The sequence below is a fragment of the Schistocerca nitens genome, chromosome 4 (genome assembly GCF_023898315.1).
Source record: "Schistocerca nitens isolate TAMUIC-IGC-003100 chromosome 4, iqSchNite1.1, whole genome shotgun sequence".
Classification (NCBI taxonomy): domain Eukaryota; kingdom Metazoa; phylum Arthropoda; class Insecta; order Orthoptera; family Acrididae; genus Schistocerca; species Schistocerca nitens.
This window is the reverse complement of record NC_064617.1, coordinates 305109343-305134577: the sequence shown is the minus strand read 5'-3', so window position 1 is coordinate 305134577 and position 25235 is coordinate 305109343. Positions and strand designations below refer to the sequence as shown.

At 39.3% G+C, this 25235-nt stretch overlaps 1 protein-coding gene across 2 annotated transcripts in view; it reads right to left on the bottom strand.

Annotated features, from left to right (window-relative positions):
- Positions 1-25235, bottom strand: part of LOC126251958 (phosphoinositide 3-kinase regulatory subunit 4) — a 209624-nt gene that overhangs the window by 132167 nt on the left and 52222 nt on the right. The window contains exons 4-7 of one of the 2 annotated variants that reach the window (XM_049952721.1): positions 21574-21746; positions 17757-17861; positions 7162-7288; positions 21-193 (exon numbers count right to left, since the gene is read on the bottom strand). In XM_049952721.1, the coding sequence (XP_049808678.1) occupies positions 21-193; positions 7162-7288; positions 17757-17861; positions 21574-21746 (578 nt within the window). The remainder of the gene's footprint in view (positions 1-20; positions 194-7161; positions 7289-17756; positions 17862-21573; positions 21747-25235) is intronic. The other variant, XM_049952722.1, reaches the window with a different exon arrangement.

The window sequence follows — 25235 nt, the reverse complement described above, 5'->3', positions numbered from 1 at the left end:
CTTTCCTTCTATCATCTTACCTGGCAATCTTCTCATCTGGTGATACAATAGGTGCAGCAGAGAAAAAATGCATATATGACTGCAAGAATGAGTAAAAGTATTCAGGAAAAGCTTTACCCCTTTGTTGGTCAAGATATATCTCTGCTGACTGCCGCTTTGTAGGGTCCCTCTGAAGCATATCTCGCAGAAGCTTCTGTACAGATTGAAATTATATCAGATACAATCTCAGCACACAATGGAATTATATTTTATTGCAGTTTATGCAGACAATGCAATTAGAGTACAAGCACTTTTTAAAAACGTATTGTGTCACAAACAACAATGATGAGATATTTGCATCACTGAAAAAAATAGACTGGCCATAAATAATGTCAGCTAAGCACTCCACATACTCAATAATGGGTAGTTTATGTGAATCTATTTACTGCAAAAAAGATGTAACTATAGGGCGAAATTTCTGATGGCCACGAACTAGAGAGAATGTGATAGCATTTAAGGAATATGGGGAAATGAGATGACAACAAATAAAAACAGCAGACTGCATTAAGAACTTATCAGGCAGTTACATTTAAGTCATACCAGTAGATGCATTAATTATTGAACACCTTACAAATCTTGATGTTTCTATTTTTCATTTACATCCAGAGAACATATGCTTCCCTGCTTATGGCAAGACAATGTAAACACAGAATCTGAAAAAGTACATAAAGAGATGGCAAGTGTGCAACCAATTTCTCAAGCCACAACATCATATGTACCAGAAATACCCTACCGCACAGCAGTGCAACCTCTTCACAAGAATGTAACAATCTTGTGCTGCATTCTACGTGGGCATGACAACTAACAAGCTGTCTGTCCGCATAAATGGCCACTGACAAACTGGTCAAGAAACAACTGGACCACCCTGTTGCTGAGCATGCTGCCCAACATGACCTCCTTCATTTCAATGACTGCTTCACAGCCTGTGCCAATGGAAAGTTCCCACACCAGCTTTTCTGAATTGCACAGGTGAGAACTCTCCCTGAAAATGTCCTACATTCCTGTAACCCTTTTGGCCTCAACCTCCGTTAGTCATTGTCCTCATCCATCTAGCCTCTTCCATCCAGTATTTTTACTTCTCTACTTTTCTGCTACCCTCCCATGACCCCCACACCCTCCGTCTAACCTCCCGACTGTACCTAGCTGCCCTACCCTCTCTTCACCTCGTCCCTGCATGCTCCCCAGCAGCACTTCACCATCCCCCACCCTTGCCCTGCTACCCCTCCCCTTCCTTGCCCCAGCCTCCTCCTTACCCCAACCTCGTTGCCTCTCTCATCATCCACTGCTGCTACTGTTCGTAGTGTGGCTTCAGCTGCCAGAGACTATGGTCATGTGTGTGCGAGTTGTGTTTGCATGAATATATATATAAAATAGAGGGAAACATTCCACGCGGGAAAAATATATCTAAAAACAAATATGATGTGACTTACCATACGAAGGCGCTGGCAGGTCGATAGATACACAAACAAACACATACATACACACAAAATTCAAGCTTTCGCAAACAATGGTTGCTTCGCCGGGAAAGAGGGAAGGAGAGGGAAAGATGAAAGGATGTGGGTTTTAAGGGAGAGGGTAAGGAGTCATTCCAATCCCGGGAACGGAAAGACTTACCTTATTGTGTCTGTGTATGTGCGGATGGATATGTGTGTGTGTGCGAGTTCCCCCTAAGGTAAGTCTTTCCGCTCCCGGGATTGGAATGACTCCTTACCCTCTCCCTTAAAACCCACATCCTTTCATCTTTCCCTCTCCTTCCCTCTTTCCCGGCGAAGCAACCATTGTTTGCGAAAGCTTGAATTTTGTGTGTATGTATGTGTTTGTTTGTGTATCTATCGACCTGCCAGCGCCTTCGTATGGTAAGTCACATCATCTTTGTTTATATATATATGCGTCATCTATTTTTGCAAAGGTCTTGTTAGCCAAAAGCTTATTTTGTGACAGTCTTTTATTGTGCCTATCTGCGACTCAGCCTCCTACTATATGGTGAGTAACAACAACCCCTTTCATAATACTGTTATGTTCCATCCTGGATTTTCCTTTGTTTGATTTTGACTTCATATGAATGGCCAGGGACGATGAGTAAGAATTGTCTGAAGCATAAAAAAAGTCAAACTGGATAATGTTATGTTACAATCAAATAATAAGGAACACCAAATGGTATAACATCTATTTGTAGAAGACAGGGAAGAAAACTGCCCCTCTTAGAGTTGCAGTACACAAAGCAGAATTTTACCTGGTCTACTGAAATCATTTATCAGGCTTTTGAGAGTTCATGATATTTGGGGATTGGTCTCATGAGATACAGCTCCAGTAGCTTTAACCTCATAGCCTGATTGAACGTAACTGTAGAAAATGGCAGGTCTTGGATCTCATTTGCCTGAAAGTAATTTGCAGACTGGTGTTGGTTCTGTACAATGAGAGCTGTCTTGATGACACAGACTAAACCCACTAACTTATACCTGAGCTTACGGCATCTATTATGAACTATCAAGTGTAGATCATTTTGTGCCTCAGAATGCAGCCAAAATATCCTCCAAACTATAAAATTTTAAGCAGGATAATGCATTTCATTACATATCAAAATATAAACCAATAACATCCTCCCACTAGCATACTGCAAACCTGTCAATGGCATCTCCCACCCCATCAAAAGTAAGGCCACTTGTGAAAGCACCCAAATAATCTATCAACTTAGCTACAATCACTGTGTTGCATTCTACAACGGCCTCACAACAAGCTGCTTGTCAACATGAATGCCTACCACCAAACTGTGGCCAAGAGATGGCTAGACCAATCAGTTGCTGAGCAGGCTGCCAAATATGGTGTGCTTCACTTGAATGACTGCTTCAAATTCTGTGCAATCCGGATTCTTCCCACCAACAACAGCTTTTCCAAACTGTGCAGGTGTGAACTCTACTTGCAATATATTCTTTGTTTCAATAACACAGCCAGCCTCAACTTTCACTAGTTACTGTCCACCACTTATCAATCCCCTTCCCTGCTTCCACACCAGTAGTATATATCCCTTTTATCCCCAATGAATCTGCATTGTTCTTCCCCTTTCATAATCTCTCTTCCACCCCCCCCCCTCCCCTCTCGCCCTTTACAACCCCTCGATCCTGCACCAAGCAGCCCAAACCCTGTCCACACCACATCCCTGCACACTCCCATAGGTGGCACTACCATCTTCCCCTATCCCTACCCTGCTGTCCCTCTTCTTCCCGCCTCACACCCCTGTTGTACCCCTACTACCTATCTGGGCAAAGATTGCTGCTTACCTCTGAAGTAGTCACAGTTGGGTTTCAGTGTCCAGATATGACAGTGGCCATATGTGTTTGCGTTGTGCTTATATGAATGTGCGCAAGTTTTCTGTGTCTGATGAAGGACTTAGTCCAACAGCTCAATATATCATCTAGAGTACTTCTCATGGTACTTGTCTGTTACTCAAGTAGCAAATAATTATGGTATTTAATATCGTGAGTAGCTATTTATCTTATCAATATTGGTGTTACAGCCCAATTCGGTTTGATGAGTATTTTTAAGAAGTCCAAACAATGGCTTACATCATCATTTGGCCAATATTAATCCAATTAAACACTTATGATAAATGGTAGAGAAATTTTTTCATCCTCAAAAACTTCCACCCAGTATTAATACTGTGTGAGTAGCTACAAAACCACATAATTTCATATATTTCCTTAGGAATTAAGTCCGCCTGATAAGTTTTTGCCATGCCAAGTCATTTTTCATCATTCAGAGTAGGCACTACATAACATTGCACAATTACTCACAGAATCAGGTCCTGCAAATGACCATTCAGCTGATACAAACACAGTTGCACTTATACCAAGTCAAACGCCTAATGGGAGACAAAAATTTTTTGGTTGCATGCAGTGAGAAGAACTGAATCTTAAAAATTAAGATGGAACACTGCTCAGCACAAGGACTGATACTAGACCTTAACTGAAAATAAATGAAGTTTCATTAACACAAACAACAATAGCACTGTTTGAGTGCAACGTCAGGAATACACCACTCAGTCACATGTCTTGGGACTTACAACTGAAAGCATTGTTAAGATGGATCCAACATAATTATCTTGCAGTGAGGTAAGTAAATAATAAACTGTTCTCAACTGGAAGAATTCTGATGAGTATAACTCAACCATAAAAAGTCACTTACAAGGCACTCAAGCAACATATCTTTGAGTACAGTTCAAGTTAATAAAATAGGTGAGGTGATTGAAAAGTTTTAAGAAATGTGTACACTGACAAAACTGAATAGATATCATAAGTACATCATCATGTATGAATGGTATAAACTACATTCAAACAAATAAAAATATTTATCAATCATATATCTGGGAAAAGCAAAAAATTCTTGGCCTGACATAAAGATGACATCAATATCAAGATATTTTGTTTTTGTTATGTTGGTGCATGTTGCACAATGATGCAACTAAAGTGTCAACTTAATGTTTGGAATAGTTTTCATTACATGGATTTTTAAAATAAATATGCTGTGTAATGGTATGCTTCCAGGTGTTCTCCTGAGTTATTGTTTCATTTTATGCATAATAATTTGACAACCAATCCAGTTGTCTTCTTCAGGTGCTACAAGTTTTGCTGTTATGCGTACTCCCTGCCTGGACTCGAAACAGACAGTGAACTACTGTTAGTCTCACATCGCTATATATGGCCAAGTTCAATTTCTGACACCTCCTACGCCCTTTGTAGTGGTGTCTGACAAATGATAAATTTTGATTGCATGTGCCACACTGCAATTATGTCTTCTCTCCTATCTCATTAAAATTATTTTTAATAAAATTTTTGTAACTTTTTAAATCACAGACTTAAAATAACATTATGTTTTGAAAAAAGACAGTCTCAATTTTGAAAAAAAAGTAAACTTACAATGAAATATACATTTTCATCCTTTACATGTAAACATATACTAAACAACAGTTCAATGTCATTTAAAAAAAATTAAAATTAGTGTACAGTAAAATGTAGTTCAGATTATTTAGCAACCATATCAAAAGCCTTACAGAAAACAGTCATCAAGGTAACTATATGCAAGACAATATAGGCCATAGCTGTGGCCCACACAGCACATAAAGTGAACTACACTAAGTCATAGGCATAAGTGGTGCAGTGCTCGTGGTCTAAGTACAACATGTTCATAAAAGAATTATGAGTTACAGTGTCAGTGTAACTGCATAGTGGATTGTTGCCAAATATTGTGGAGCTCGTGGTATAGTTCCTGAGCTTTACATTAGAGCATACGCACCCACTCATGGAAAAACTAACCTGTATAGTGGAATTCAAAGCTTATGTATGTTAAAATGCGCATGGTGTATACCTACTTGTTTTCAGTTTAAGTAGGTACAAATTACATCTGGAAGTAAGATGTGATATGGTACCAAATGCCTATATCTTTTATATAAAACTTCTTAATATATGAATAAAATTTCTATATGTAAATGATGTGGTGCTGGATATTTATGTTTTTTACAGTACTCAGGATTTTGTTCAAGTAAATACAACAAAAATACATCATGGTAAACAATAAATATGTCATGGTAGGCAGAAATGTGACCCCAAAGAATTAAAGATTACATGAAAATTGCATAGTACCAATGACAATGACTCACAGATAATAAACTAAAGATTTTGATCGTAACAGTTTCCAATTTAGTCTGGTTTCTTCAGTATTGTACACAAAGTCCAAATTATAGTCATTTTCATACCATTCTTTTTTAAATCCATTATTAAAAGAATTTTCTGCCTCTGCATCAGCTGCCTTTTTTCATCTTGTGTTTCCATTTCGCGAAGTTCTTGATGAGATTTAAATCTGTACAGCCATCCATTACTTGCCACAAATGATTCATTGCCATCTGTTTTTTATTTATTTATTTACACCCTAACAGTAATGCCTTTTCTCAGAGCAAAGGACCAGATATTGGCTTATTGGCTGCCCAGTTGATTGCTTTTAGGAGAACCAACAATACAAAGATTTTTCCAAGGTTTCTATTTCAGTTTCTTTATCACTTTTCAATGTTTACTCCTACCTTCACTATCAAGTTTGCAGGTGTACTACAAAATCTAATCAGTATTATTCTTAATATGCTTATCATAGAAGTACCTATACCATAATTATTGGCTAACTTGCAACAAGTTTCCCCTTTTTTTTTTTAATGAATCAATAGTGTTTATTTTATCTTTAAGTGATGATATCACTGTCTTGTGCTTTGACATTTTTAAGCACAGGCATGTCACAGCACAGCAGTGTAGCAACTGGAACTGTCTAACTCAAACAATAATGAAACGTGTGCCATGTAAATCAATAGTGAAACGTGCTGTCTAACTGAAACAGTAATGAAATGCATGGAGCAGTGCAACATATCTGTGCACACATAGACTAGACCACAAAGATACTTGCTTGCAGGTGACAATCCAGATAACTGTGAACCCATATAACTGAGGTCTGGGTAATTGAGTCTCCACTGTATTATCTATGAGGGCATGTTGAAAAGTTCTTGGATTAGCTGTGAAAGCATTATACTAGTTAAGTCATCATTGTGGTATCAAGTGATTAGTGTATGCTGAGGTATCAGCACAACATGTTGTATGTTTTAATTGTGTGGTATTTTATTTGTGAGGTGCTGAAGTTCCCTACCACTTTTTGTTACAATTTGATGCAACTTCACTATGGGACATTCAATTTTTTAAAAAGCATGTACTTCTAATAATGTTACAAGGTACATTCTAATGTTGCAATAGTGTACGCAATGGTTAAATGAAATCAAATATGTTTGATCCACCTTCACTTGGATGTTTGTTTTTGTAACTTTTAGATCCAATTAACACAGCATACATCTGTCAGAACTGGTGATAGTAACAAAAAGAATTACTAGTGATCTTGGCAAACTTGATTTTTCATGACTAACTAAAATTAAGGGCAACAGGAGGTCCAGTATACTACATAAAAAAGTTTGCTGCAATATGTTGGTTCACTCAATCATGAGCACATTACTGTGGTAGGCATAAAAACTTTGATGAATAGAAAGAAAAGAGAATAGAAGAAATTAAAGAGAGAAAAACATTATACATGCCCACTTACCTTTATGTCCGGATCATCAAGTTTCTCCAAGTGCCGTGAAACATTATATTCACCACTGTGGTAAGAAAGGAGTTGTGAGAAATCAAATGGTGGATGGCCTTCATTAAATAACTCCAGCAGGGCACACCTAGGCAAGAAATGTAATACAAAATCATGGAGTATTTCTTCAGTTTAAGTAGAAGTGATTTTTTAATGTTTCCACTTCAAGGCTAACAACATAAACTACAACCATATTTCATGGTGACTTTTAAGTTGGTTGGTTGATTTGGGGAAGGGACCAAACTGGGACGTCATCAGTCCCATGACTTTTAAGTTTGTGAGGAATAAAATATATTGTTCTTAAAGAGGGATAGAAAAACAAGTAAACAAAGACTACAAAAACTGAAAGTATAAGGGAGTGCTGAAAAGTAATGTCTCCAATTTTTTTTTTTTTTTTGTGAAAACTGTAGAAGCTTTTTTAACAAAATAAACGTTTTAACATTCTACATTATTATTCTTCATGTCTACACATTTATTTCACACTGGCAATGAACACATCTCCACCCAATTAGAGGTCATGTTGTAGATGCTGTCAATGTATAATCTTTGACTTTGTTAAGCACACAACAACCTCACCTCTGTTTGCATCACTTCATCACTATCAAATCTTCAGAGGTGTTCTTTAAGTTTTGGAAACAGATGAACAGCAGATGGGACCAAGTCAGGACTATAGGGAGGATGATCAATGACAGAATGCTCAAGCTGTCAAATTCTTGCAGACGTCACGAAGACTACCATTAACACACTACAAATTGCAACTCTCTAATGGCAGAGAGCTGCAAATATGTACAGGTGAAGAATAAAGATGTAGACATGTAAATATGGTTTCTTTTATTTAAAAGGGTCTAGTAGTACAAGTTTATATGCCAACTAGCTCTGCAGATGATGAAGAGATTGATGAAATGTATGATGAAATAAAAGAAATTATTCAGATAGTGAAGGGAGATGAAAATTTAATAGTCATGGGTGACTGGAATTCGGATGTAGAGGCTTATCTCACTAGGGGTAAGATAGATACTGCCTACAGGAAAATTAAAGAGACCTTTGGAGAAAAGAGAGCCACTTGTATGAATATCAAGAGCTCAGATGGAAACCCAGTTCTAAGCAAAGAAGGGAAAGCAGAAAGGGGGAAGGAGTATATAGAGGGTCTATACAAGGGTGATGCACTTGAGGACAATATTATGGAAATGGAAGAGGATGTAGATGAAGATGAAATGGGAGATACGATACAGCATGAAGAGTTTGACAGAGTACTGAAAGACCTGAGTCGAAACAAGGCCCCCGGAAGTAGACAACATTCCATTAGAACTACTGACAGCCTTGGGAGAGCCAGTCCTGACAAAACTCTACCATCTGGTGAGCAAGATGTATGAGACAGGCGAAATACCCTCAGTCTTCAAGAAGAATATAATAATTCCAATCCCAAAGAAAGCAGATGTTGAAAGATGTGAAAATTACCAAACTATCAGTTTAATAAGTCATAGCTGCAAAATACTAACGCGAATTCTTTACAGACAAATGGAAAAACTGGTAGAAGCCGACCTTGGGGAAGATCAGTTTGGATTCCACAGAAATGTTGGAACACGTGAGGCAATACTGATCCTACGACTTATCTTAGCAAATAAATTAAGGATAGGCAAACCTACATTTCTAGCATTTGTAGACTTAGAGAAAGCTTTCGACAATGTTGAATGGAATACTCTCTTTCAAATTCTAAAGGTGGCAGGGGTAAAATACAGGGAGCGAAAGGCTATTTACAATTTGTACAGAAACCAGATGGCAGTTATAAGAGTCGAGAGGCATGAAAGGGAAGCAGTGGTTGGGAAGGAAGGAGACAGGGTTGTAGCCTCTCCCCGATGTTATTCAATCTGCATACTGAGCAAGCAGTAAAGGAAACAAAAGAAAAATTCAGAGTAGGTATTAAAATCCATGGAGAAGAAATAAAAACGTTGAGGTTCACTGGTGACATCGTAATTCTGTCAGAGACAGCAAAGGACTTGGAAGAGCAGTTGAACGGAATGGACAGTGTCTTGAAAGGAGGATATAAGATGAACATCAACAAAAGCAAAACGAGGATAATGGAATGTAGTCGAATTAAGTCGGGTGATGCTGAGGGAATTAGGTTAGGAAATGAGACGATTAAAGTAGTAAATGCGTTTTGCTATTTGGGGGGCAAAATAACTGATGATGGTCGAAGTAGAGAGGATATAAAATGTAAACTAGCAATGGCAAGGAAAGTGTTTCTGAAGAAGAGAATTTGTTAACATTGAGTATAGATTTAAGTGTCAGGAAGTCGTTTCTGAAAGTATTTGTATGGAGTGTAGCCATGTATGGAAGTGAAACATGGACGATAAATAGTTTGGACAAGAAGAGAATAGAGGCTTTCGAAATGTGGTGCTACAGAAGAATGTTGAAGATTAGATGGTTAGATCACATAACTAATGAGGAGATATTGAAGAGAATTAGGGAGAAGAGAAATTTGTGGCACACCTTGACTAGAAGAAAGGATCAGTTCATAGGACATGTTCTGAGGCATCAAGGGGTCACCAATTTAGTATTGGAGGGCAGTGTGGAGGGTAAAAATCGTAGAGGGAGACCAAGAGATGAATACACTAAGCAGGTTCAGAAGGATGTAGGTCAGTAGGTACTGGGAGATGAAGAAGCTTGCACAGGATACAGTAGCATGGAGAGCTGCATCAAACCAGTCTCTGGACTGAAGACCACAACAACAACAATAATTTTTACATTAAAAATTTGGAGTCATAATTTTTCAGCATTCCCTCATATAATTATTCAGTAACATGCAAAATTGCTTTTCAAGATTTTTTTTTTTTTTTTGTCAAAACAAATATTCTAAAGATCTGTCTGCCTGCCTAGCTGGATGGTAACGTGCTCGTCTCCCATGCAAGTAGGTCAGGGTTCGATTCCTGGCCAGGTTGGAGATTTTTCTCCGCTTGGGGACTGGGTGTTGTGTTGTACTCGTCATCATTTCATTCTCATCACCAGTGCGCAAGTTTCGCAATGTAGTGTCAACTGAAAAAGACTTCCCCAGATGGGGCCGCCTGGCCCATGATTCCATACGCTCATTTCATTTCCATTCCATAAGCACTTAATTGGCTGTCGTGTAAAAGGCACTAATGAAAGCTGTTACTTGATGAAGCAGATTCCTGAAATACGAGGCACAAGTTGTCATTTACATCTACACCTACATCTACATGGGTACTCTGCAAATCACACTTAAGTGCCTGGCAGAGGGTTCATCGAACCACCTTCACACTAATTCTCTATTATTCCACTCTTGAACAGAGCACGGAAAAAAAGAACACTTATATCTTTCTGTGCAAGCTCTGATTTCCATTATTTTAAAGATGATCATTTCTCCCCATGTAGGTCAGCATCAACAAAATATTTTCGTGTTTGGAAGAGAAAGCTGGTGATTGACATTTCATGATACGATCTGGCTCGAATGAAAAATGCCTTTGTTTGAATGATTTCCATCCAAAATCCTATATCATGTCTGTAATACTTCCTATTTCTCAATAGCAGAAAACATGCTGCCCTTCTTTGAACTTTCTCATGTAATCTGTTAATCTTATCTGGTAAGGATGGACAAGCTTAGTTTAGGCAGTCTCTTTAGTAGCTCTGTTGTATCTTCTAAGTGTTCTGCAATACAACACAGCTTTTGTTCGCCTTCCTCACATTTTCTACAAATTCTTTCCAATTTAAGTTATTTGTAATTGTAATTCCTTGGTATTTAGTTGAATTTACTGCCTTTAGATTTGACTGATTTTTTATGTAATCGAAGTTTAGTGGATTCCTTTTAGTACTCGTGTGGATGACCTCACAAGTTTTGTTATTTAGGGTGAATTTCCAATTATTGTGCCAAAAAGGTATCTTCTCTAACTCATTCAGCAATTCGTTTTGATCTTTTGATGATAAATGACAGCATTGTGTGCAAATACCTGTGACAGCTGCTCAGATTGTCTCATACATTGTTTATAAATATAAGAAACAACACAGGGTCTATAACACTGCCTCGGAGAACGCCACAAATCACTTATGTTTTACTCAATGACTTTCCATCAGTTACTATGAACTGTGACCTCTCTGACAGGAAATCACAGATCCAGTCGCACAACTGAGACAATATTCATATTAGCACATAATTTTATTACAAGGCGCTTATGTGGTACAGTGTCAAAAGCCTTCTAGAATCCTAGAAATATGGAATCACTTTGAAATTCCTTGTCAACAGCACTCAACACTTCATGTGGGTAAAGCACTAGGTGTGTTTCACAAGAACAATGTTTTCTACATCCGTGTTGACTCTGTGTCAATGGACTGTCATCTTCAGGGTAATTCATAATGTTCGAACACAATATATGTTAGAAGATTCTGCTCCATGTCAACATTAATGATATTTTGTAATTTAGTGGATTACTTCTATTGCCTTCATTGAATATTGGTGCGACTTGTGCAACTTTCCAGTCTTTGGGCGTGGATCTTTCATTGACTGAGTGGCTGTACATGATTGTTAAGCATGGAGCTACTGCATCAGCACACACTGAAAGGAATCTAACTTTTTTACCATATGGACCTGAAGACTTGGTTTTATTAAGTGATTTAATTTGTTTCACTATTCCAAGGATATCTACTTCTATGTTACTCATGGCGTTACTCATGGCGGCAGCTGCTCTTGATTTGTACTCTGGAATATTTACTTCATCTTCTACGGTGAAGTAATTTCACAAGGCTGTGTTTAGTAACTCTGCTTTGGTGCCACTGTCACTGATAGTATTTCCATTGCTATCATGCAGAGAAGGCATTGATTGTGTCTTGCCGCTAGCATACTTTACGTACGACCAGAATTTGGTTTGGAGACAAAGTTTCTTTGTGGAAATTATTATAAGCATCTCGCATTAAAGTCCATGCTGAATTTCAAGATTCAGTAAAAGATTGAATCTTGGGGATTTTGCATTTGTTTAAATTTGGCATGTTTTTTTTCATTGTTTCTGCAACAGTGTTCTGACCAGCTCCGTTGTTTTTTAATCTATTTGGTCTAAATCTCTAAACTATTTCTCTGAATTCAAGGCACATCTGGTCTACACTTAAAATGTTAATTTGGAAGAAGTGGATTAGAGTAGAGAGATGTCAAGTGAATTTATATTTGCCTTTTTGGAATAGACATATTTTTCATTTATTTTTGGTGGATTTAGGAGTTATGGTATTCAATCTCGCTATGACAAGCCCTGTGTTCACTAACCCCTACATCAGCTTGGATGCTTTTGTTATTAGCTCAGTATTATTTGTTGCTAAGAGTCCAAGTGTTTTTTCACAAATGTTTACTGTTTGAGTGACTTCATGAACTAATTGCTAAAAATAATTTGCAGAGGATGCACTTAGCACAATTTTAGATGAAGTTTTTTGTACACATCCAGATTTAAACATGTATTTTTGCCAACATATTAAGGGTAAACTGAAGTCACTGCCACCTATGAGTTGGGTATGTGTTTGAAATTAGACTCAAGTTTTCTTTGAATCTTTCAAGCGATTGTATAATCTGAGTTGTGAGGTTGGTAAAAGGATCCAATTAGTATTTGATTCCAGTTGTCAAGAATGTCCTCTACCCATATTAGTTCACAGGAACTACTACTTCAATTTTAATACAAGGTAAACTACTTCTAACAGCAACAAACATTCCACTCCCACCTATATTTAGCCTATCCTTCCTGAACACCGTTAGATCCTTTGCAAAAATTTTGGCTGCACTTATCTCTAGCTTTAGAGAGCTTTCAGTGCCTATAACGATTTGAGCATCAGTGCTTTGGATTAACTGGATTAGCGCTTGGAGCTCTGGTACTTTCCAAACACAGCTATGACAATTTGCAGCTGTTATACCGAGGTTCCTAGATCTAAATTCTTCCTGTGTTGAATCTGAACCTTTGAATCTGAAGCCGTTTTTGTGTTTCCCCAAAACCCTCTACTGTAAAAAACAGCTCAGTTCGTGCCACACAGCCTCCACTACCTACCTATGTAGCTACCCCCTATGTGTAATGGACTCCTGACCTATTTAGTGAAACCCAAAACTCCACCAGCCTATGGCGCAAGTCATGGAATCTGCAGCCTACATGGTCGCAGAACCATCTGAGCCTTTGATTCAAACCCTTCACTAGACTCAGTACCAGAGGTCCACAATTGGTTCTATTGACTATGTTGCTAACGGTGAGCCCTGCTTTCATCTCCCACCCAAGGCTGGCAGTCTTTACCACTTCAGATAGCCACTCGAAATCAGAGAGAATCTCTTCTGATTCAAAGCGACACATTGATGTGAGCCACCACCTGCAGTTGCCCACAGTCTGTGATCCTCATGGCATCCAGAAGGGCCTGTTTCACAACTGGAATGACTCCAGCGAGCACATGGAGTGCACATTGGCTTTCTTCCCTTCCTTGGCAGCCATGTCCCTAAGAGATCCCATAATATGCTTAACATTGGAGCTCTCAACCACAACCATCCCACCCCTGTGACTGCTCGGATCTTACAGGCTGAGAAGTTTCAGAGGAAACAGGACAAGCAACTGCATCTGGCTGAGGGACACTGTTCGCCACAGATAGCACCTGGGGCCTGTTTGTCAGGAAGTCTTTCACAGCCTGCCATGATCCGAGGCAACCTCCCATTTTATCACAGGTGGGGGTCAACCTCAATGCGAGCAGTAACTGGGCTGGCCACTGGTGCAGACCAATCAGCAGACTCTCAAATTTGCATTTACACTGTGTTCTAAAGGAGTTATTGTGAGTGGTGTAAATATCTGATGAGAGAACGGAGATCAGGTGATAACCACAAGAACTATATGATTATTCACTGTTAAGCTTTTCACTGATGAGCAGTTCATTTGGACCCACACTGCCTGTCCATAACAGTGATCCCCATCCACTGCTGCCTCAAGCTGTGTAACTGAAGCCAACAAAGCCTGGAACTGAGAGCGAAGTGTTGCCAACTCAGCTCACATCTGCACATGGCAATCACACTCCCTATCCATATTAAAGATGCTGGAAAACTACCCTTGAAAAAGTGTTCCATTTCAGAAGACACGCTAAGTGCTTTCTAGTGTAAAAGCACAATGTAAGAGAAAGGTCCAGGGATAAGTCAGCAAAATGAAGACAGCAATAACAACAACCATTTTCAGGTTGCTTAAAGCCATAATGACTGAGATACATTAATTTGAGTTATTAATGAATTGGATTTGGACAATAGGATAAGAGCAATCATTCAGCAACCCTTGTAGAAAACAAATACATCAGACATATTCAGAGGAGAGATTTCTGGCACTTATGAAATTAGGACAGGGGTGAGACAAGGAGACAGATTCTCAAATTTGCATTTACACTGTGTTCTAAAGGAGTTACTTGTGAATGATGTAAATATCTGAGGAGAGAATGGAGATCGGGTGATAACCACAAGAAAGAGATTATTATTTACTGTTAAGCTTTTCACTGATTAGCAGTTCATTTGGATCATCTTGATGCAGCTGCGCAACAAATTGAGAAACAGAAGCAGAAAGGGTGATCATTGGATCTCACACCAATCACCATACAAAAACTGAGGATAAATAATGAAAAATTTAAGCAGATAGTGAGGTTTAAATACATAAGCAAGTGGATGCAGCTCAACATGTTTAAAAATTAATTAATAAAAAAAATACAAACCATATTTCATCCTTACCAAAAATATGTCTATCAAAGCCAATTTCTATACATAGCAGAATGACTAATCAATGAGTAATATAATGTAACTCGACAGATAAAAAATCTACTCAGAAAGTGGCAGCAGGAGAACACACACATAAAAAAGGTTTTACTTATGCAAGCTTTCAGAGCCAGTTGCTCCTTCTTCCGGAAGAAGGGTTGAAGGGGAAGGAAGCTAGGTGAAGGAAAAGGAACAGAAGAGGTTTAGACAAAGGGATAAATTTCAGAAAAGTCATCCAGAACCCTGGGTCAGGGAACACTTACAATCCGCTCTACCCCTTTCCCTTTTCCTAAACCTCTCAAGTTCCTTTCCCTTCACCCCTCTTCCTTCCCCTTCAACACTTCTGCTAGAAGCTTGCACAAGTAAAAGCTGCTGCTGCTTGGGGAATAGATCTTTTTATCTATCCAATTACATTATATACACAACAACTACAAGCAAAAGAAAGGAAGATTTCAAGAAAAATCTTATCACCCCCATTCCCACTGCCAAATGTCAAACAAGAAGTTACTTACTCAAATTTTAATAATGTTTTCAATTGCCAACAGTTACACAAATTTTAATAATATTTTCAACTGCCAATGAGCCGTGGTAAAAATTGCTGTTTTGAAGAGCGCACCGCAGCGCGTAGTGTGAAGCAGTTGCCCTCCATTTCTGGTGGTGGCGCTGCCGTGGCAATCGCAGCTTTAGTGTATCCCTCTGGTGGGAAAAGGGTAAGGTTGCCTGTTCACCTGCATTTCATGGATGCTATGACCTCACCAGTCGGTCAGTCTGGGTCAGTCTCTCGTCCCCAGCTTGCTAGTCTGTCTCTCATCCGCATTTGTTAGGCAGTTAGTGTCTGTCTGTCATTCGGTGTGCTAGTATGTCTGTCGTTCGGATCAACCTTTAAAGCCAGCAAAATGAGAGTCTTTCCACTCCGCTAGTAAGTGAACTAAGCGAGTGATTGCCTGGTCAGGGCTTAGTTCCTGCATCTGAGTCTGCGCGTTAGGCCACCAGTCTGCTTGAGTTTGCTCAGGCAATGGTCATTGGCGGTTGGATCGGTCAGTCAGTCGGTCGCGCACTGAGACACAAGATGACTTGTCCGTCTTGAGCGTCGGCACATGTGAGGTCACCACGTGAGTCCAGTGGGCCACAGCATATAGCGGTCGACACGAGAGCAACAGGAGTCAACCCACGACATCAGTCTGGCCGGTGTGAGCTGCGACGCCTTGAGACGGGAGATCAGCATGCCTTCCTGGGTCCGTTGAAGCGGCTGGCAGCGGACGGTTCGGGAGAGCGATTTGGTAGTGCTGCGCCAGGTCTTCTTGAGAAATCGCAGTTTATTAGAAGTTAAGTGATTGGTGATATGTTGTTTTATTTACTTTTGTTAAATTCTACTTGTTTTCTTGGTGAGGTCACCAGACGATTTGCTTTGGGGTCGTCCCACCATTCTTCTCCGTTTGCCCACCCGCGGGAAGATTGTTGTTTATAAATTGGGTGGTCCATTTTTCCCTTGTGGAGTAGCGGCGGGTTAGAGCAACCTGGGGTTTGGGTTGTTCGGTAATCTCCCTATCAATCTACCGTACGTTAGTAACTGCCTCTGTCATGTTTGTCGGATTTGGTGTGTTAACGAATTTATTGCTAGGAGTGTAACGACCTAATACCTGAAATATGTTTTGATCTTTGGAAACTGTGATATTATTGCCTATGATCTTGAGCGGAGATATCTGTGTACTGTAGAGCATCTTAACTATTGTTTGGCCAACCTTGTAGAATTTTATATAAGATTGCATTCCCTGGGCATTCATTTAAATGATCATTTTAGCATATAAAGTTGCCACCCTTTCACCGTAAGACTTTTCTTAGAAGTTAAAATCAAGTTGCACCCTCGGTGGCAAGGTTAATATTTTAATTGCTAGTCTTTTGTACCATTTCCATCCCTCCTACGGGGGGTACATAGTTTGTGTGCTTGTGTAAATTGTTAAAACTCTTAGTTTAAATTAATCTGGTGTGTTGCAGATTTGCACCAGTGTAGTCTTTCAGAGGCTGTTGTGAGCGGTCGTAACTACGGTCGTGTCAAAAGGGAGCAGCAAGGTCCTCTGCCCAAAAGCTCATACAGTCAAAACTTGTTTCTTTCTGCCTCTGAATAAATTGTAACTTTGATATTTAGAGGGTGCTTTCTGATTATAATTAAAAACCTGTTTCTTTAAAAAAACGCTTTAGGCATTATGAAAGTGAATAAAATTCCCATTTGTTAAAAGGAATTTGATTATGATTTCATCAGTTACTCCCTGGCAACTACCTCCATGCTTACATAGTGTGATTAAATGTGTTAATGTTCTTGATGAATTGCTAGTAAATAAAATAATTCTTAAGAATATTCTTTGAAAATAAATTACAGTTCAGCCAACAGTTACAATGGAATCAGTTTTTACTGCCATATCTTTACTCAATAGTTATTAGAATTATTACCATAATTTGTCAGTCCCTTCTCAGACCACATAATACTTTCATCTTGAGTTGGATCTGCCCTATCTTTCTGAATTACTTCATAATTTCTAGTAACTGGATACCCCCCCCCCCCCCGCCTCCTCCTCCTCCTCCTCACATCCCCAATCTCCCCCCCCCCCCCCGCCCCCTCCCATGCCTGCTAATCCTTCCTAATACAAGAGAAGTATACATTTCATACAACACATGTTGAAAAACAGTTTTCTCCCTTACACTTTATCGTGAAATCTTGTGCTCATGTATAACAAAACACAAATATTGCTCAAAGAGAAATAAACCATAGCCTAAGATATTTGTCACTAACACAAATGCCAGTAATTCAACTCACCCAGCGGAAAATATATCCATAGCTGGTGTGAGATCTCCTCTTCTTGATGTCTCTTCTGGTAGTAGCAGCTGGCTTGATATGTCTGAATTTAAGGTCTTGATAAACCTAGGGAATCAAAAATGACCAGAACTAAAATACAAGTTAAAGAGATTAGCACAACATTTGAACATGAACTATGAAAATCCATTCATCAAGATAAGAAACTGTTTTATACAAATATTTTATGCCAAATATCATCAATTTTACACATCATTCTAGCATACTTACTTTCTTTCCACATGTATAAACTTTTTCCTGGTGATAAATATCTTTTAAGTTGCCAAGGAAGCTGTCAGTGTAAAGAACCACAACTGGCAGTGGAGACCACTTGTCCTAAATTGATTTAAAGCATTTTCTGAAAACAGTGGTGTAAAATCCTTTCTGTTGGACATTGAAAATCCTTCTGACCCCACAGCTTGATTTTATCAAAAAAGATCATAACTCATCTGCAGAGAATGCAAGTTACTGGAGCTTTATTATGTGAAACAGACAACCTGTAATTTGCATCTCGATTCACATGTTTTAGTCAATATCTAAAATAATCAGACCAATAGTTTTTGAACTTTAAAATTCTACTTAATCATATGCAAACCACCCCCCCCCTCTTTTTCTGCTACTGGAAAGTACTGGGTGTAGAATAAGTATAACTACTCATCATATAGTTGAGGAGTTGAGCAATAGCACAGCTACTGGGTGGTCAACTCTGTCTGTCAATTGAAACAGCAATCAAACCACAACTTAAAAAAGCTTCACAGTATACTGTCTTCCTACTTCTGCCTCTGAATATCCTAAGAGATAAGCTACTGCCAAAGCAACCTCCTGGTATTATTAACCTCTCCACTAACAAACTGAGCCCCACAGAAGTTTCAGCCCTTCCTAAATAATCTCATCTTCAGCACTGCATCCAGTTTCAATAATTCTGAATTGGTCATGGAGTCTATTCTCCTTCACCTATACATTACAGCAAAAACTGCTATGACCAAATAGTCCGAAATCAAGCATATAATTATGCCTTTCCTAGTTTACACTTCTGCCCCATTGTGACCCCACCCCCTCCCTCCCCAGTTACCTTACAGGAATTCCTCGCCTCCAATCTTGTCTCACTTACCTTTCCTGGGCCACTTCCCAATAATACAAGCATCTCAAAAAAGGCAAGAGCAGCTACCTGTGATTTTAAAGCAGACTATGAATAGATCATCCTCCCTGAAAATTAATTCTCCACTACTGTTGTGATGAATTGTTGTGATTACCTGCCAAGATGGTTTCCATCAGTTATCTGACTCTTCCACCTATAAACATAGCCAGAATGATCCAGTGCCATCCCAGCCCATTACTACCTCCAATCCCAACTAAAATCACAATGCCAATAGCAGAAAATTTTGCCCAAACCCACCTCCTTCCTCTCCTCGACAAAACCCACCTCCTACAGATTTTCTTAAATATACAAACCTAATCAACCTCAATGCCCTGTCATAGCCAACTGCTGTGCTCCTACAGAAAGAATTTCTGCCTCAGTTGATGAACCTCTCCAACTCATTTTCCATTGGCTAATTTCCTTTACCAGGAAAGTGGCAACTCATTACTCCCTGCTTGTCACTGATGGTGCCATCTCCCTTATGTTAATATACTCCATGCCCACAAACTTGTTGCCATTGAACACTATCTCTCCCAATATCCTGATGACCCACTGTCTCGTTCCTTATATACATGACCAAATATATTCTTACTGCCCTCCTCTTTCTCTATTCTAACTTCTTATCCTCACCTCCCTTACCCTACATCATACAGTTCATCATTAACTTCAAACAGTTGCCCCTTTCAGCACCTGATTGAGCTCATTGGTGCCTAACTCCTACCCCACTCTCTTATTGCCTCGCCCACCCACAGGCCAAACTGTACCCTCCCTTCACCCATCTCACCCCACCACAGTCCCACATAATGAAGATGCACGTGTGTGTTTAATTAGTTTCTTACCTCTGTGAAAGCATACTGTCCAAAAATTTAGCTACAACTTCAGTCTTGTTTATGTGGCTTCCTGTCACTCAAAGCCTCAACTACACCATGTGATCAAAAGTATCCAGACACCTGGCTGAAAATGACTTACAAGTTTGTGGCGCCCTCCATCGGTAATGCTGGAAGTCAATACGGTGTTGGCCTTGATGACAGTTTCCACTTTTGCAGGCATACATTCAATCAGGTGCTGGAAATTCTTGGGGAATGGCAGCCCATTCTTCATGGAGTGCTGCACTGAGGAGTGGTATCTATGTTGGTTGGTGAGGCTTGGCACGAAGCTGGTGTTCCAAAGCATCCCAAATGTGTTCTGTAGGGTTCAGGTCAGGACTCTGTGCAGGCCAGTCCATTATGGGGATGTTACTGTGGTTTAACCACTCCGCTATAGGCCTTGCATTATGAACAGGTGTTTGACCGTGTTCAAAGATGCAGTCGCCATCCCTAAATTGCTCTTCAACAGTAGAAAGCAAGAAGGTGTTTAAAACATCAATGTAGGCCTGTGCTGTGATAGTGCCACACTGAACAACAATGGGTGCAAACCCCCTACACGAAAAACACGACCACACAATAACACTACTGCCTCCGAATTTTACTGTTGGCACTACACACGATGGCAGGTGACGTTCAGCAGGCATTCACCATACCCACACCCTGCCATAGGACAGCCACATTGTGTACCGTGATTCATCACTCCACACAATATTTTTCCACTGTTCAGTTGTCCAATGTTTACGCTCCTTACACCAAGTGAGGTGTCATTTGGCATTAACCAATGTGATGTGTGGCTTATGAGCAGTTGCTCTACCATGGAATCCAAGTTTCCTCACCTCCTGCCTAACTGTCATAGAACTTGAAGTGGCCGCTTATGCAGTTTGGGATTCCTGTGTGATGGCCTGGATAGATGTCTGCCTATTACACATTACGACCCTCTTCAACTGTTGGCGGTCTTTGACAGTCAACAGACAAGGTCAGCCTGTACACTTTTGTGCTGTACATGTCCAATTCACTATCACATCAGAAACAGTGGACCTAGGGATGTTTAGAAGTGTGGAAATCCCGCATACAGATGTATGACATAAGTGACACCCAGTCACCTGAGCACATTCGAAGTCCGTGAGTTCCACGGAGCGCCCCATTCTGCTCTCTCACAATGTCTAATGACTACTGAGGTCGCTGATATGGAGTACCTAGCCGTACAGCACAATGCACTTAATATGAAAAACATATGTTTTTGGGGGTGTCCAGATACTTTTGATCACACGGTGTATGTGTTGAGTGGACATGCCTATTCTATTCATTATTTACTGATTTCTCTCTCTTCTGTCCTACATCTTTCTTCTTTCTCTCTTGTTTCTATTCCCTATTCCATCTCTACCTCTTTTAAGGTCTGTGTGTGTGTGTGTGTGTGTGTGTGTGTGTGTGTGTGTGTGTGTGTGTGTGTGCGCGCGTGCGTGCTTTTATTTATTTTTTTTTTTTTTTAACTTTTGGGCTGCGAAGGAATAAGAACCTGACAAAAGAAGGACAAAATCTATCTATGGCATGTAAACTAAATCACATATGAAACAAGATGTCTCATTATTCACTGGTGATTGTAATAACCGTTCTCAAGTTGCAAAATATTGAAGAAAGGTGCTTTACTTGGAACAAGCACTGAAGTATAAATAACCTGAATACATAGGACTGTACATTCAAACACTCCAGTGATAACAGCATTTTCATCAAAAAACAGTATTCAAAAAATGAGCATTGAGAGATTTCTTAGACATACCTTTCTGGGGCAATGTAACATGTTCTTCTTCTTGAAGTATCAAAAAAGTAAGAAAAGTCAGCCGGATTATCCTCTGGAAGATATGTTGGTTTGAAAGATGCAAAGTCAACAAGGAGTACCCAGTTCCATGAGGTTATCATTATGTTCTCTAATTTTATGTCTCCATGGCAAACCTGGAATTGAAATTAGCAACAAAAATAGTATTAAATTGCAACACACAAAATAGAACTCTCACACAACCTACAACAGATGGAACTGAGTAACATGCTGCAATGCTGAAAACTTTGATCAATGATTCTCTCTACAAGACCAGACTGGTTCTTTCCCTCACATGTAGCCAACGGAGGCAGTAACCCCCTTTAATTACCTCAAAGACAATGAAACAATCTCAAAACTCAAGCTATGTCATTTGCTACCAAATTCCAGTATCAAGACCAGTTGCCCATTTGATTTTCACGTATTTTATTGAAAATGCTCATATGAGCAATATTTATTAAATATTGGAGCTTTTTGGACGACTCATAATATATTACGAGAATGACTGGAACTTTCGTGGCTGGAGAAAGAACAAACACAGAGTGACACAGACAGAAAAATACTGAACCTCCAGACATAGTAGATGCTTTCTTGTGTGGTAACAGCACATGTCCAAAGGCTAAATGTAGTGATCAAGTTTCCAGACAGCAGAGCAACAAATGAATCACATTCTCTCTCAAGCCTGCAAATACCTCTCACCATGCCTTTAAATGAGGAATATCCTCCCAACTAAACCTGTTCTTACTTATGTAAATTCTTGTCTGTCCCAACAACATTTATGTTCCCAAATACCTGTCCCGTGTATAATATCCCTATGGAAAACTTGTCCCATAAATATGCCTGTCACCACTTACTCCAGCCCAAGCCCAGATGTCTCCCACCCTGTCAGGGATGGAACCATCTCTCAAAGCAGCCACTTCATCTGCCAAATTTTCTGTAATTCTATATGGGTGCAACCAAGAGTAAACTATCCAACATGTAGATGACAGCCACCAAATTGACGCCAAGGGCCAACTATAGCTTCTAGTTGCAGATTATATTGCTGAAGATGATGATGTTGACTACTTCATCAAGATAAGATATAATTAAGTTATTTATTTATTATTTATCTTGGCCAATATAAATAAATAAATAAATAAATTATATCTTTGCACATTTCCTGCCTTATGTAAACAAACCAAATGTCAAAACTGTCAATACATAAAGCACAGCTGTATTTTGTAAACCGATATAAATGGAGAAACAGATTGTGAAGATGCTGCCAATTTAGACATTTGGTAAATTTAAAGGTAAACTATTTTTCTGCTAATTTACCATCCTACCACTGTGTTCTCATTTTGTACTGGTAACATAGTGTTCTTCTCCAAACAGATAATCACTAGAAAATGACTTCATAAGCTGAAGCCAGTTGTGAAAAGAATGAAAGATTAAATAAATCACAACTTAAGAAAAAAAAAATGCTGAATTCATTCAATAAATATTCGGCTGTGATTTCCACCATGAAGAAAAAGATAGGGAAGTAAATTGGTCATGACTTTTTCAAGGAACCACCCCAGCATTTGTGTTAAACAAATTAGGGAAAGAATAAAACACCTTAATCTGGATGAACGGTTGAGGGTTTGGACTTAGATCCTCCCAAATGTGGGTCAAGAGTCTTCACTAATGAGCCCCCTCACATGGTATGCTCAACTGGATGAGGATATGGAAGCACAATGGCTTTGGCCTTATTGAAAGAAACATTCTAACAATTACCATAACTGAAAGTGTGGAATGCCTAAATTCAAATAGATTTAATCCCTGTCCAAATGAAAGCAAATCCAGAGTCTGAATCACTGCACATCATTTGATACAAACACTCCAAAGTGTAACAACATCTACATCTAAGTGATTACTCTGCTACTCACAATAAAGCGCCTGGCAGAGAATTCAATGAACCACCCTCAAGCTGTCTCTCTACCGTTCCACTCTCGAACGGCACGCGGGAGAAACGAGCACATAAATTTTTCTGTGCGAGCCCTGATTTCTCTTATTTTATTGTGATGATCATTTTTCCCTATGTAGGTGGGTGCCAACAGAATCTTTTCAAAATTGGAGGAGAAAACTGGTGATTTAAATTTCATGAGAAGATCCCATCGCAACGAAAAATGCCTTTGTTTTAATGATTGCCACTCCAATTCATGTATAATGTCTGTGACACTATCTCCCCTATTTCACAATAATACAAAACAAGCTGCCTTCCTTTGTACTCTTTCGATGTCATCCGTCAGTCCCACCTGATGCGGATCCCACACCGCACAGCGATACTCCAGAATAGGGCAGACAAGTGTGGTGTAAGCAGTCTCTTTAGTAGACCTGTTGCACCTTCTAAGTGTTCTGACAATGAATCGCAGTCTTTAGTTTGCTCTACCCACAATATTATCTATGTGATCATCCCAATTTAGGTTATTTGTAATTGTAATCCCTAAGTATTTAGGTGAATTTACAGCCTTCAGATTTGTGTGACTTATCGCATAATCGAAATTTAGCTGATTTCTTTTAGTACTCAAGTGAATAGCTTCACACTTTTCTTTATTCAGGGTCAATTGCCACTTTTCACACCATACAGATATCTTATCTAAATTGTTTTGCAAGTCGTTTTGGTCATCTGACGACTTTGCAAGATGGTAAATGACAGCATCATCTGCAAACAATCTAATAGGGCTACTCAGATTGTCTTCTATGTCATTAATATAGATCAGGAACAACAGAGGGCCTATAACACTTCCTTGGGGAACGCCGGATATTACTTCTGTTTTACTCGATGACTTTCCATCTATTACTACAAACTGTGACCTTTCTGACAGGAAATCATGAATCCAGTCACACAACTGAGGCGATACTCCATAGGCATGCAGTTTGGTTAGAAGACGCTTGTGAGGAAAGGTGTCGAAAGCTTTCTGGAAATTTAAAAATATGGAATCAATTTGACATCCCCTGTCAATAGCACTTATTACTTCATGAATAGAAAGAGCTAGCTGCGTTTCACAAGAATGATATTTTCTGAAACCATGCTGACTATGTGACAATATATCTTCATAATGTATGAATACAATATATGTTCCAAAACAATATTGCAAATCGACATTAGTGATATAGACCTGTAATTCAGCGGATTACTCCTACTTTCCTTTTTGGGTATTGGTGTGACTTGAACAATTTTCCAGTCTTTAGGTACGGATCTTTCTGTGAGCGGGTCATTGTATATAAATGCTAAATATGGAGATATTTTATCAGCATACTCTGAGAGGAACCTGACTGGTATACAATCTGGACTGGAGGCCTTGCCTTTATTAAGTGATTTAAGCTGCTTTGTTACACCATGGATATCTGCTTCTATGTTTCTCATCTTGGCAGTTGTTCTTGATTGGAATTCAGGAATATTTGCTTCGTCTTCTTTGGTGAAGGAGTTTCGGAAAACCATGTTTAATATCAGCTTTAGTGGCACTGTCATCAGTGACTTCACCGTTGTTATTGTGCAGTGAAGGTATTGATTGCGTCTTGCCACTGGTGTGCTTTATGTATGACCAGAATCTCTTTGGATTTTCTGCCAGATGTTGAGACAGGATTTCGTTGTGGAAATTATTAAA